The sequence below is a fragment of the Caretta caretta genome, chromosome 13, assembly GCF_965140235.1.
Source record: "Caretta caretta isolate rCarCar2 chromosome 13, rCarCar1.hap1, whole genome shotgun sequence".
Lineage (NCBI taxonomy): Eukaryota > Metazoa > Chordata > Testudines > Cheloniidae > Caretta > Caretta caretta.
Genome location: NC_134218.1, coordinates 1,290,937 through 1,303,663, shown reverse-complemented (window position 1 = coordinate 1,303,663; position 12,727 = coordinate 1,290,937). Strand labels below are relative to the sequence as shown.

At 57.4% G+C, this 12,727-nt stretch overlaps 1 protein-coding gene across 1 annotated transcript; it reads left to right on the top strand.

The window, feature by feature from the left end:
- The first annotated feature begins 2,321 nt into the window (after nucleotides 1–2,321).
- On the top strand, nucleotides 2,322–7,750 carry LOC125622023 (WAP four-disulfide core domain protein 18-like). Its single transcript, XM_048819568.2, has 4 exons — nucleotides 2,322–2,424; nucleotides 2,976–3,119; nucleotides 3,518–3,652; nucleotides 7,438–7,750. Exons 1-3 carry the CDS (start codon nucleotides 2,349–2,351, stop codon nucleotides 3,649–3,651), a joined length of 354 nt encoding a protein of 117 aa, XP_048675525.1. The 5' UTR covers nucleotides 2,322–2,348; the 3' UTR covers nucleotide 3,652; nucleotides 7,438–7,750.
- Nucleotides 7,751–12,727: the final 4,977 nt, after the last annotated feature.

Here is a 12,727-nt window from a genome sequence, read left to right as displayed (position 1 = left end):
CTCGGCACTTGGCTGTATTTTTTATGAGATGGGGGGGCCTGGGGGGGCATTGCCACCCAACCGTAGATGTCGATAGTGGGAGGAGGGTGCAATTTAAAGCTTAGGCTGCCCCCCGAAGAGCTGGAGTCACGTCCCACCTCCCCTTACCCTCAGTCTTCCGGCTGCAGCCCCCGCTGCTGGCTGCTACTTTGGTGGCAGCTGCCACTTCCACTGCTTCATGTTCCTAGAAGCCGAGCGCTTGGGGATCTTCTTCCTCTTGTTGGTACTGAGGCCCTGCAGGAAAAGCTGCTGCTCTTTGTAGAGAAGCAGCAGGTCAGGGCATTGCCCAATGGCAGGGGAGGCCATCGCCAGTGAGCCGCCAGCCAGCCCCAGCCTTGCCAGCAGCTGTGAGCAGCTGGAGGGTGGCCCGGAGTGCAGGGTGGTCGTCAAACCTCAGCCTGGCTGAACAAAGGGGTGGGGGGCAAGGGGAAATGGAGCAGAGGAGACAGGGCATGAAGCAGCTACCCTGTCCCCAGCACCACTTCCAGGTTTGCAAACGCAGCTGCAGTGGGAGTCACCCTGTAAAAAACCCCACAGGGGCAAGTCAACAGGAAACCCACGGGCTGGAGTGGGGAGGCCCAGTCCTGCCCAAGCCCCTGGAGACAGAGTGATTTCCAGCCATGGCTTCCAAGGCCCCCCCCGGCTGGGGGCTCCTGTGCATTAGCCACCCCCGGCCCTGATAAAATCCCCCCCCCCCCCGGGTCCCTGTGGAAGACCCAAACAAACACCAGGGCAGGCACCCAGCCCCACGGGCCAGCGGTGACCCCACGGCGGGCCCAGCCCTGCAAGTCTCAGGCAGGCGCAGAATTTGCCTCCCTCAGAATGCGCGGCCCCATTGGCCTGGCGGGAGCCCCCCACGCACAGAGTCAAACTACGCCTAGGAGCATCCGGGGGAGGATCAGTCAGGATGTTCCTGCTGGGACACTTGGGGGTAGGGGGGCTCTGGTCTGAGTTTCCAGGAGTCTGGGCTGGAGTCCTCGTGCTCCTGAGAACAGACACGTGCGGAACGTGCCAGACCCTCTTCTCCTGACGCACACTCTGCTCCCCGCTCCTGGTCCATTTTCTCCACCAGTCACTCGGGCCGTTTCACCAGGAGCTGTTCCTCACTGGGCCTCACACTCCTCCCCAGCCGGCCAGGGGATCAGCTCACCCTGGGCCGCAGCTCGGAGCAGGGTCAAAACATCGACCAAAGGGGCCTGACATTTAGCAGCAGCTAGAGACTCTCCCCTGCAGAGTGCAGCTGGCCTGTGGGATCCCCGCTGAAGAGCCCCGTTGGGCGTCGGGCGTTGTGGCTGGATCTGCCAGGGCAGGACTGTTCTCTGATTGCTAATGACAGCAGGATGGGGGCAGGGACGCTATCTCAGGGCTTCCATCCTAACGACATCCCAGTGGCAGGAACAAAGAGAGAGAGAATCCTGATTCCCAGGTACCCCATGGCCACTGCCCCCCGGTCACTCCCCCCAGCCCGCCCACCACTGCCACGCATGGCATTCGGCGCCAGCCCTTTAGCCAAACACAATCCCTGGGCTCACAGCCTGGGGAGGGAAATGGTCTGGCCTGTGCCCTGCAGGAGGTCGGACTTGATGAGCTAATGGCCCCTCTGGCCTGACACTCTGTGCCTCTGTCCACACTAGGAGCCAGGGCCGTGAGTCCCACACTAGCTCTCATCCAGCTCGTGCACTCAACAGGGAGTGTAGCCGGAGTCAGCGGCGAGCAGGGCATGGGTTAGGCATCCCGAGTATGGACGAACCCAGGGGTATGTCCTCCAGGCAGTTCACCTCATGCCGCCACCCACCATGGACCCGCTGCCCCGGCGACATTCCCGTTCTTAGCTCACTAGCGGGATGAGAGCATGTCTGCCGGAGCTGGCAATTCCCCCTGAGCTCCAAGGGTGGACATAGCCTGTGGATCTGTGAGCTGCCCATCCAGGCACCAGCCCACCCCACAGGGACAGTTACCCTTGCTTGGGGGGTGAGCAGAACATGGTGGGACCCCCCTGAGCTGCTCCTGCCACCCTCTCTGGGGGAGCCCCATCCCACACGGCGCAGGCAACATCTCCCCACATACAGCTTTGGGTTCTCCGCCTTCCAAGGGGATTTCTCAACAGCCCGGCCCTGCCCAGAGGGACAGGACAGGCCCTCAGGGCTACGGCACAAGTTCTCCTGTGAAATGGAGTCAGGAGGAAGTTAGGTCCCCGTTGCTCAGCTGCAAGCCAGCCCCTCCCTCTCCCACCCAGCCCCGCCTGCGCCAGGGTTTAAATCCCAGCCCGGCTCAGCCCTGGGCACTCAGACCCGGCTCCCGGCAGCACCATGAAGTCAGGGGCCATCGTCCTCCTCCTGGGGCTCCTGGCCGTCTGGGCCCAGCTGCCGCCTGCGGCTGCTCAAGGTGAGTAGAGAGAGCAGCTCAGGTCAGCAGAGAGGAGCCGCCTGCCAGCCCAGCCCAGGCCATGGTGACAGCGTCCCCTCCTGTCCTGCTCTGTTCGTAGGTACGACGGGAGCCTGCCCTGGGCAAGCAGCTGGTACTCCTGGCCTTGGCCCCGCTAGTGCAGCTGGGAGGAGAAGGGCTCAGGGCAGGGCTCTGTTGCCATTGGGCTCTGTGACTCTCCTCTCCCAGAAGCCAGCAGGCGCCCCACCTCCTCGGTGGGGCCAGGTGAGTCCTGCTGGCTGCATGCGGCATGCGGGGTTTGGCGAGCAGGTCTCCTCACCCGTTCCAGGCTCAGCAGCAGGCTGGGGCCCTCGACCAGGGTGAAGGGACAAGCGGGCAGCGGAGTCCGCATAGCGGCGGGAAGCTCTGGGTACCAGGTCTCTAAGTGCGGAGCAGGAAGCCAGCAGGCAGGGGCCTGTCCTAGGCAGCAGCTATGCAGCGAGGCGGAGACAGAGTCAGGGCAGCTTTAGGACGATACTGCCTGACTGCCGTGTGCCTATTCTGCATTGCAGTGCGACCTGGAGCCTGCCCCAACATCCGAGGCCCAGGGATCTGTGTGGAGAGATGCCGGGGGGACGATTCCTGTCCTCCAGGACGAAAGTGCTGCAGCAATGGGTGTGGCCACGTCTGTATTACACCAATAACCCGACCGCGAGGTGAGGTCAGACCCAGGTTCACGTCAGACTCTGCCCTGGACTCGGATGCTCCCAGCACCTTGGGGGGATGAGCAGGGAGGAGAGGTCGGGGTCACTCAGGGAAGGGACAGGACCCCAGCCCCATTAACCAGGCCTGGATGATCCCGCTGCCCCCAGCCACCGGCCTCAGAGTCTCTACTCAGACTGGATGGGGTGGTTTCTTTCCTCTCCCCTATGGTGAGCTCCCAGCTCACGAGGCCGGGGGCAGGCGGCAGGGTATCTCTTCATCCCTAGCCCGACCCACTTCCCTCCCACTCACACCCTGGCTCACACCCACCCTGCGTCCTCACGTGGAGCGGGTAGGGTTGAGCTGGTGTCTCCAGGGGGTGTGACTGCCAGGAGATTGTTCTGTGCTGCAGGGAGACCCGGCGTTTGTCCAAGGCCAGCTGGCGGCAGCATTTGTGTGGAATTGTGCAGTTCTGATGCGCAGTGCCGCAGGAGGCAGAAGTGCTGCAGCAACGGATGTGGCCACGTCTGCACGACAGTAATGTGAGGTAGGATTAGGGGAATCGCTTTGCTCGGAGCCCTGCCCCAGGCTCGGACACTGGGGATGTTCCAATCACAGGACCCCACAACTCCACCTCCAGGGCTAATGGCCAATGGGAGGAGTCGGGATCACTCATTGAGAAACCAGGACCTGCCAATTTGCCCAGGGCTGGGTGTCTTAGCTGAAGCCAGAAGTGGATTCCTCTCTCCTGGCTGGGCCCATCTGTGGGCAGTTACAGGCTGTAGCCTTGGCCGGGGCGTTCCTAGTGAGACCAGCTGGGCTCCACTTGCACCAGCTCTGGGTTCCCCGGCCCGGCAGCTGCTCGCGCTCTCGTGGTGACCCTGGAATTCAGAGCATCTCTAGGGAGCAGCAGTGCAGAGCAGAGATGAGACGCAAGGCCCAGGCACAGTGAGCCCGTCACTCAGCACCTCCAGTGACAAGCTTGAACGGGGGGCACCTTAGGAGTTTTCCGAGGGGCTGGTTAGATTTTTTTAAAGCTGAAATCTAACAAACTAGGCTTGCCAATAGGGTCCGTGTGATGGGGGATATTCGCACAGGCTCTAGTAGGAGAACCCCCTTTTAGGGAGTCCAGGGAGCTTACTAATTTAAATTCACCATTTAACTTGGGCAGGATTTCTCACACCAAGGCACTGAGTTATTCTTAACCGTCCGACAGACTGGCACCAGTTCGCCATCGACAGCTCACCAATCACGTGCGGGCACAAAGCTCTGGGCCTGTGCTGAACACAAATACAGTCGTGCAAGCAATTGTCAGAGCGTAGGCTTGAGGCTCAACAAGTGCACCAAAGAACAATGCAAATCACTGAGATTTCTTGTTGCACTGACACATGACTGCCAGTTCGGCAGGGTCTAACACACTCATCGCCCGGCCAGTGTTTCTCCGCGGACTAAGGAGGCACTTCTCTGTCAGGCATTTTGAAGAGTGTGGTCCCTGCTATTGGAATGAATGGGTCCAAAAGGGGCGAGTTTAGAATATCAAAAGCAATTGCTTAAAGCTATGGTTCAAATCTCTTAGGCCCGTTTGCTTGGTGCGCTTGCATACAGCATTAGTTAACATCTATCACAGGTTACCTGCGGTCTCACTAGGGAACATAGACTTCAGGCTTGTCTGCATGTGAGCCGCTGCAGCGTTGCAGCTCACCTACACCGAGGGCAGGGGTCTCCCACGGGGCAGGGAATCCACCGCCCCACGAGGCCGTGGCTAGGTCGAGGGAGGAATTCTCCCAGTGACCTGGCGCTGTCTGCACCGCGGTTAGGTCACTTTACGCTGCTCAAGGGTGTCGGTTTTTCACACCCTGAGTGACAGAGCAGGGTCAATTTGACTTTTGAGTGCAGCCCAGGCTTTAGCAAGAAACCTGCAGTTCTGATGTTAGAGACTATAGGGGAAACACAACCTAAATCTCACTTCTTATTCTCTTAACCCGGGGCTGGGAGAAGAGTCCTTCCCACACAGCTGCTCCAGGCAGCTGTTGGTCCCACTCGGGCTTCTGCAGCGACTTCCCGAGCCCAGTGGTGACCTCAGCTTAACATACCCTGACTCCAGGGCTTGTTGGGGGAGGGGAAGCCAGGCCCCCTCTGATGGCTAGTGCCCACTTGCCATCTGGGTGATCAGATTTCAGCTCTCCAGTTCTCTGCTGCTTCCCTCTGTACCCACTAGATGACTCTGGTGTAGAACAGATTTATTCAGTCCCTTTCATAGAATCATAGAATATCAGGGTTGGAAGGGACCTCAGGAGGTCATCTAGTCCAACCCCCTGCTCAAAGCAGGACCAATCCCCAGCTAAATCAACCCAGCCAGGGCTTTGTCAAGCCTGACCTTAAAAACCTCTAAGGAAGGAGATTCCACCACCTCCCTAGATAACCCATTTCAGTGTTTCACCACCCTCCTAGTGAACATTTTTTTCCTAATATCCAACCTAAACCTCCCCCACTGCAACTTGAGACCATTACTCCTCGTTCTGTCATCTGCCACCACTGAGAACAGTCTAGATTCATCCTCTCTGGAACCCCCTTTCAAGTAGTTGAAAGCAGCTATCAAATCCCCCCTCATTCTTCCCTTCCGCAGACTAAACAATCCCAGTTCCCTCAGCCTCTCCTCATAAGTCATGTGTTCCAGTCCCCTAATCATTTTTGTTGCCCTCCGCTGGACTCTTTCCAATTTTTCCACATCCTTCTTGTAGGTTGGGGCCCAAAACTGGACACAGTACTCCAGATGAGGCCTCAGCAATGTCAAATAGAGGGGAACAATCACATCCCTCGATCTGCTGGCAATGCCCCTACTTATACAGCCCAAAATGCCACTGGCCTTCTTGACAACAAGGGCACACTGCTGACTCATATCCAGCTTCTCATCCACTGTCACTCCTAGGTCCTTTTCCGCAGAACTGCTGCCTAGCCATTCGGTCCCTAGTCTGTAGCGGTGCATGGGATTCTTCCGTCCTAAGTGCAGGACTCTGCACTTGTCCTTGTTGAACCTCATCAGATTTCTTTTGGCCCAATCCTCTAATTTGTCTAGGGCCCTCTGTATCCTATCCCTACCCTCCAGCATACCTACCGCTTCTCCCAGTTTAGTGTCATCTGCAAACTTGCTGAGGGTGCAATCCACGCCATCCTCCAGATAATTAATGAAGATATTGAACAAAACCGGCCCCAGGACTGACCCTTGGGGCACTCCGCTTGATACCGCCTGCCAACTAGACATGGAGCCATTGATCACTACCCGTTGAGCCCGACAATCTAGCCAGCTTTCTACCCACCTTATAGTCCATTCATCCAGCCCATACTTCTTTAACTTGCTGGCAAAAATACTGTGGGAGACCGTGTCAAAAGCTTTGCTAAAGTCAAGGAATAACACGTCCACTGCTTTCCCCTCATCCACAGAGCCAGTTGTCTCGTCATATATCTTTCTCAGCAGAGGCTTTTGAGGTTTGGTTCATTTCAAGGGCTGTAGTTCAGAATTAGCTCATGTTATTCATTGAAATTTCCCCCCTTTTAAGCAATTTCTTTTAATAATTCAAAGTTGTACCCTGGTTTGGTGATTAGATTGTTCAGGTTCCTTCTCGAGCTATCCAGTGCCTCTGCCTTCGAGAGTGCAGCCGTCCTCTACCATGAAAACAAGCAAAATCCATTAACATCTTGTAAATGTGGTGGATACACTCCAGATGTTGTTTGAGTGCAGACTTGCCTTTCACAATTTCGGGCTTACAATAGAACAAGAGACAATCTACAGAGAAAGAAAAGGAGGACTTGTGGCACCTTAGAGACTAACAAATTTATTTGAGCATAAGCTTTCATGAGCTACAGCTCACTTCACTGGATGCAGCTGTAGCTCACAAAAGCTTATGCTCAAATAAATTGGTTGGTCTCTAAGGTGCCACAAGTCCTCCTGTTCTTTTTACGGATATAGACTAACAGGGCTGCTACTCTGAAATGTACAGAGAGAGAGTTTGATTCACAGGGCAGAGAAGTGTGCAGTATCTGGGACAATACAGCTTAGCCTGTTAGATGTGATTTAGAAGGAAAACAGTTGTCTTGTTTATAATCTGGGGAGAAAGCAGGTGGCTTGGGTTTCTGGGGAGCCCAGGCAGTGAATCCCCAGAGGAACGCCACTGAACACACACTATGTCATGTCTCCTAGCTCAGTCCTGCGGGATGGTTGGATACTGCAGTAGTGGGTGCGGAACGGAGCAGAACACAGCGTGGGGGCCGGGGCCATTATATAGAACTCAGGCTCATTCAAGTCTCTAACTCATGTCCCCTCCTTCTCTCCAGGGCTTGTGTTCCCTCCCTAGGCCTGTGAGTGCTGGTGCCCTGGGATCCACCTGCTACAAGGGCTGGGGAAGATGCTCCTTGGCCCAGTCGCTCTTCCATTCTGGTAGCTTACTCTCCCAAGCACCCCCTGCCCGCCATTAACTGTTTCGGGGGTGCCCTCCTGAGGGACTGCTTTGTGTCCTGAATTTGGGGCCCCTGGCCAGGGAGCCAGGGGCTGTTCCTGCAGCCTTGGGGTGTGTTCCTCTCTGGCCAGCTCAGGCCACTGTGTTTTGCAAAGAACCTTTTCTCTCTTAATAAACGTGTGATTCATTAACCCACCTCTGCTTTATCCCCCCCAGCTTGCAGCCTGGGCTGGTGCCCCGCGCACCTCTCGCAGCTCCCAGGACCCCCATCATGAGACCCCCGGCTGGGCCAGGCCAGGCCTGCGCTGATGTTCCTGTTTGGAGCCGCAGCTCTCAAAGGGAGAAAATTCACTCAGAGAGCAACGTGCTCCAGGGCTGACCCGATCTGAGACCAGCCCCAGGGCCCGCAGAGCTAACCCAGGGCTCAATCCAACCCCAGTCCCTTGTAGAACAACAGGCCTCTCTCTCACCCTCCTGCTCGTTCTAGGGCACAGCAGCAAAGGTGCAGCTCCAGCACGCCCCCTTGTGGCAGACGTAGCAACGCAGCCACTCTGTCTCAGTTTCCCCCACGGCCCTTTGGCCTGCCCAGCGTCGGAGTCCCTGGCCCTCTGGCCAGGCCACTCCACAGGGGTCAGTCCCATCCAGGGCCACAGCATCATTTACCCAAGTTCAGCAGAAATGACAAAACAACCAAACCTTTGGCCGGTCACCACCTGATGGCAGGGGGCTGCTGCCGTTGCAGACCGCCCGGCTGTCTAGCCTCAGTTGGCCCCACAGCCCAGGGGCTGGCACGCTCCACCCCTCACCCAAGGGCTCAGGCAGGCTCCAGCTCACTCTGCTCCATGCCCCTTCCTCCTCCCACCCATGGGCTTCCTCCGATTTTAAATGCTGAACCCAGGCCTAACCTCCCCACCCGTACACCCACAGAGGAGCACCTGAGCCCCTGGCTTCCAGTTAACCCCTTCCAGACCAGGACAGAGTTATATACCCCCTTACAGGCACCCAGCAATAGGGTATCTGGGTGCCCATACAAAGAGAAACCCCTGCAAGCAGCTGGCAGTTAAGCGAACCATGCGCTATGTTCTAAAGACCAAGCCATTCCGCGCCAACGTGCTCACTCCTCCAGCTGAGCATGAAGGGACTTCAGTCGCTCTGTCTAACCCCCCCACCCCCGCCACCGGGCAGCATGCAACACTGCCTCCTACCTGGGCCCCGGAACGGCAGTCCAGGCTGGCTGGCACACTGACAGGGTAGCACGCAAGTGAACTGCCAGCTGACGCTAAACGTGGGGAGCTGCAAGCCCCAGCGGGGAGGGCAGGAGAGAAGCAGGAAACATGGGTGGGACCTGGACAAATGCAGCTAATCCATCCGGGGAAAATAATGCCAACGGCAAACCTGTAACGGGAGGGAGTATGGAGGGCAAACCTGGCCTGCAGCACTGGACGGGCGAGCGCATGGTGCTGGGGTATCAGCCTCAGGACGCTTGCCCAGAGGATTCCCTTCAGGGATGGGTCCAGGCTCATTCGCTGGTGTCTTGCATAGGCCAGTCAGACTCCCCCTCCCCCAGCCAGAGACACCCCGGCCAGCAGCCTCCTGCCTGCTCTCTGCCTCTGAACACAGCCCCACCCGAGAGGCAATACGGGGCTTCCACAAATGCTTAGCAGCCACAGGCATTGCCACAGCCATCCCAACGCCAGGCCAGGGGCTGCCAGGAGCCCACCGCCTGGCAGAGAAGCATCTTCCCTCTCATTCAGCGCATGGGGCTGCTAAATAGGGTTTGGTGCTTGGTCTGAAGAACCAGCCCAGACGCAGCAGGTCCCAGTGTCCTGGCAATGCCAGAGGGAATGAGCAAGTCCAGCTGTGGGGTCAAATCCCCCAGGCTCCAGAAGCCCTGTCAGCCTGCAGGAGACGTCCCCTCACCTGACCGACAGCCTCAGGGCCCAGCAAGACCCCGAGTGGCCCCTCCAGAGCCACCCAACCCATGTGCTGAGTCTGGTGCAGGGGTCGAGCTCCTCCATCAGTCCCTGAGCCACCTGTGGCTCACACCAAACAGCTCAGGTGCAGGGAAGGGTTATAAAGATGTTTGCATCTCATTACCACTCAGCTGGCTTGGAGGGGAGTGGGACGGGCGAGCCAATTTAACAGCCTTGTCTTGCCCATAGAGCAGGGGGCCGGGCGTCCTGGAGTGCCTGGGTTGTACTCCCCGCTCTGCTCTGCTCTGACTCACTCGAGAGCCTTGGGCAAGACCCTTCCCCTCTGAGAGTCTCAGTTTCCCCGAGAGAATGTTCCATGCCAGGGTGACTGTTTGCCTAGTGCACTGGCCATGGCAGGTGCCACCCCGGTGCAATGGCTCCACATCTCCTCGTTAGTGCTCAAAAGGAGCTTTGAACATGAGAAGAGCTAATTACTAACGAGGCCTGTGCTCAGTCAGCCATTGCTATCTCAGTGCGGGGACGGCTGGGCTCGGTGCAGAGCGACTCTCCTCACAGGCTGTACTGTGCCTGGAACACGACGGGTCACTGCCTTGGCACAGCACACAGCTGCTCCTGAGCCTGTGGCCAGCCCTGCCCCTCAGTGCCAGCATCCACCCTTCACGCTGCAAGGGGCATTGGGATGCCCTCACCCCCAGCACAGCCACCTCCTCTCTGGGTGCTGCCGAGCCAGCCCTGCCACAGACGACTCACCCATACGAACATCAGAACGGCCAGACTGGGTCAGCCAAAGGCCCATCTAGCCCAGTGTCCTGTCTGCCAACCGCGGCCAGGGCCAGGTGCCCCAGAGGGAATGAATAGAACAGGGAATCATCAAGTGATCCATCCCCTGTGGCCCATTCCCAGCTTCTGGCAAACAGAGGTAGGGACACCATCCCTGCCCATCCTGGCTAATAGTCATTGATGGACCTGTCCTCCAGGAACTTACCTAGTTCTTTATTGAACCCTGTCATGGCCTTGGCCTTCACAACATCCTCTGGCAAGGAGTTTCACAAGATGACTGTGCGTTGTGTGAAAAAATACTTCCTTTGGTTTGTTTTACACTTGCTGCCTGTTAATTTCATTTGGTGACCCCTAGTTCTTGTGTTATGAGAAGGAGTAAATAACACTTCCTTATTTACTTTCTCCGCCCCAGTCAAGATTTTATAGACCTCTGTCATCTCCTCCCTGAGTCATCTCTTTACCAAGCTGAAAAGTCCCAGTTTTATTAATCTCTCCTCATGCGGAAGCCGTTCCATACCCCTAATCAATTTTGTTGCCCTTTTCTGAACCTTTTCCAATTCCAATATCTCTTTTTTGAGATGGGGCGACCACATCAGCACACAGTATTCAAGATGTGGCGTACCATGGATTTATAGAGAGGCAACATGATATTTTCTGTCTTATTATCTATCCCTTTTCTTAATGATTCCCAGCATTCTGTTCAGTTTTTTGACTGCTGCTGCACATTGAGTGGATGTTTTTAGAGAACTCTCCACAATGACGCCAAGATCTCGTTCTCGAGTGATAACAGCTAATTTAGACCCCATCATTTTATATGTATAGGTGGGATAATGTTTTCCAAAGTGCATTACTTTGCATTTATCAGCACTGAATTTCAACTGCCATTCTGTTGCCCAGTCGCCCAGTTTTGTGAGGTCCCTTTGTAGCTCTTCGCAGTCTGCCTGGGACTTAGCTACCTTGAGTAGTTTTGTACCATTGGTAACAAAACGCAGAGCCCTTGGCAATGCTGCAGATCGGAGACAGTTGCATCCAGCAGCAGAGGCCCCGGGCAGTGGCTTGGCCACGGTTCGCTAGCACGCCCCTGCCACATGTGCATGGGGAGTTCGCACAGGCTGAGGGAGACTTTCACGTGGCTGCCACTTGGCAGAGAGGAGCAGGATGGACCTGAGCTGCAGGCACTTGGCGAGGAGGCCAGGACCGTGCTGGGACGAGCGTGGGCACGGCCTGGTGCATCACTCAGGGAAACGCTCTCAGACACAAGGAGGTGCCGCTCAGGGAGAGCAGCATCCTGTCACCTTTCCCTCCAGAACCTCCCTGTCAAAATGCAGAGGGGACCCTCTTCACTCTGCAAACCCTGCTCCTCACTCCAGCCCAGCAGGGTAAGGAGCAGCTCTGAGCTGCCCACTGGGGCACCAACAAACATGCAGCCCCTTGGGACTGCACCAGCCCCCCATGCAATACAGAGACACCCTCTGTCATCCAACCAGTGCAGTGCCCCCAGCAGCTGCCACCTGAGTGCAATGACCCAGTTCTCTGCACAGTGCTGGGAGGACGTCCTTGTCCCATCTCCTATCCCTTCTGCTCCCCACATTCCCACCGGGCTCTGGGCTTTGCCACACGCGGGCTTGAGCATTCTCCGCTCTGCTGAGCAGGGCTCCCTTGGGGCACGTGCAGGCTCCCTGCCTTTAGCATGTGGGCCCCAGAGCTCAGCTTTCAGGCTGGTGCTTCCCGCTCAGCAGCGCCCGGTCCCCACATCAGCTCCATCCAGCAAAATCCCTCTGCCTGGAGGTGCTTGGGCCCTGCCCAGCTGAGCTCCCTGATGGCCCCTCCTTCCGCCCGAGATGCGGGTCCTGCCAGCCCTCCTCTGGAGCTAGCACGCAGATCTTGGAAGGCTGCAGCATTGGCCTCTGCGGCCCAGCTCCCCGTGGGCTGAGCCCTCGCTGCCAGCGGGAGGTGCCCCCATCTCTGATGCTCCCAATTACTGGCTGGAAGACTCTGGTGCTGCTTTTCCTACAGCCGCTTGGGCCTTTCAGGGAGCTTCCCCCACGTGACTGCTGCATGGGGACCCAGAGGGAATCTGCCGGGGCGCCTGGCTTCGCAGCAGGTGACGACCCCTCGCAGACCCTGCTCGCTGACAGTGTGGCTGAGCCAGGCTAGAGACGGGAGAGGAGCATCACTCCCGTGTTCCGGATTCACAGCCTGCAGCCGCCTGCGCCTGCCCGGGCAACACCCAGCACAAGGCCAGCCTGGCGCAGCCTCTCCCGGCCCTTCGCCCTACCCTGCTCGCTGGGCGACAGCCGTGCAGGGGTGGGGGAGAAATGCTCATCCGGCTGCGTCACAGACAATGTACACGTGGCTGCTTTACTGGGGGCCCGCCCTGCCCGTTGGGTGTTACGATTATTGTCTTCTTGGTTTAATGGCCCCGGTGCTCTGGGCTGGCCGTGATGCTAGGGA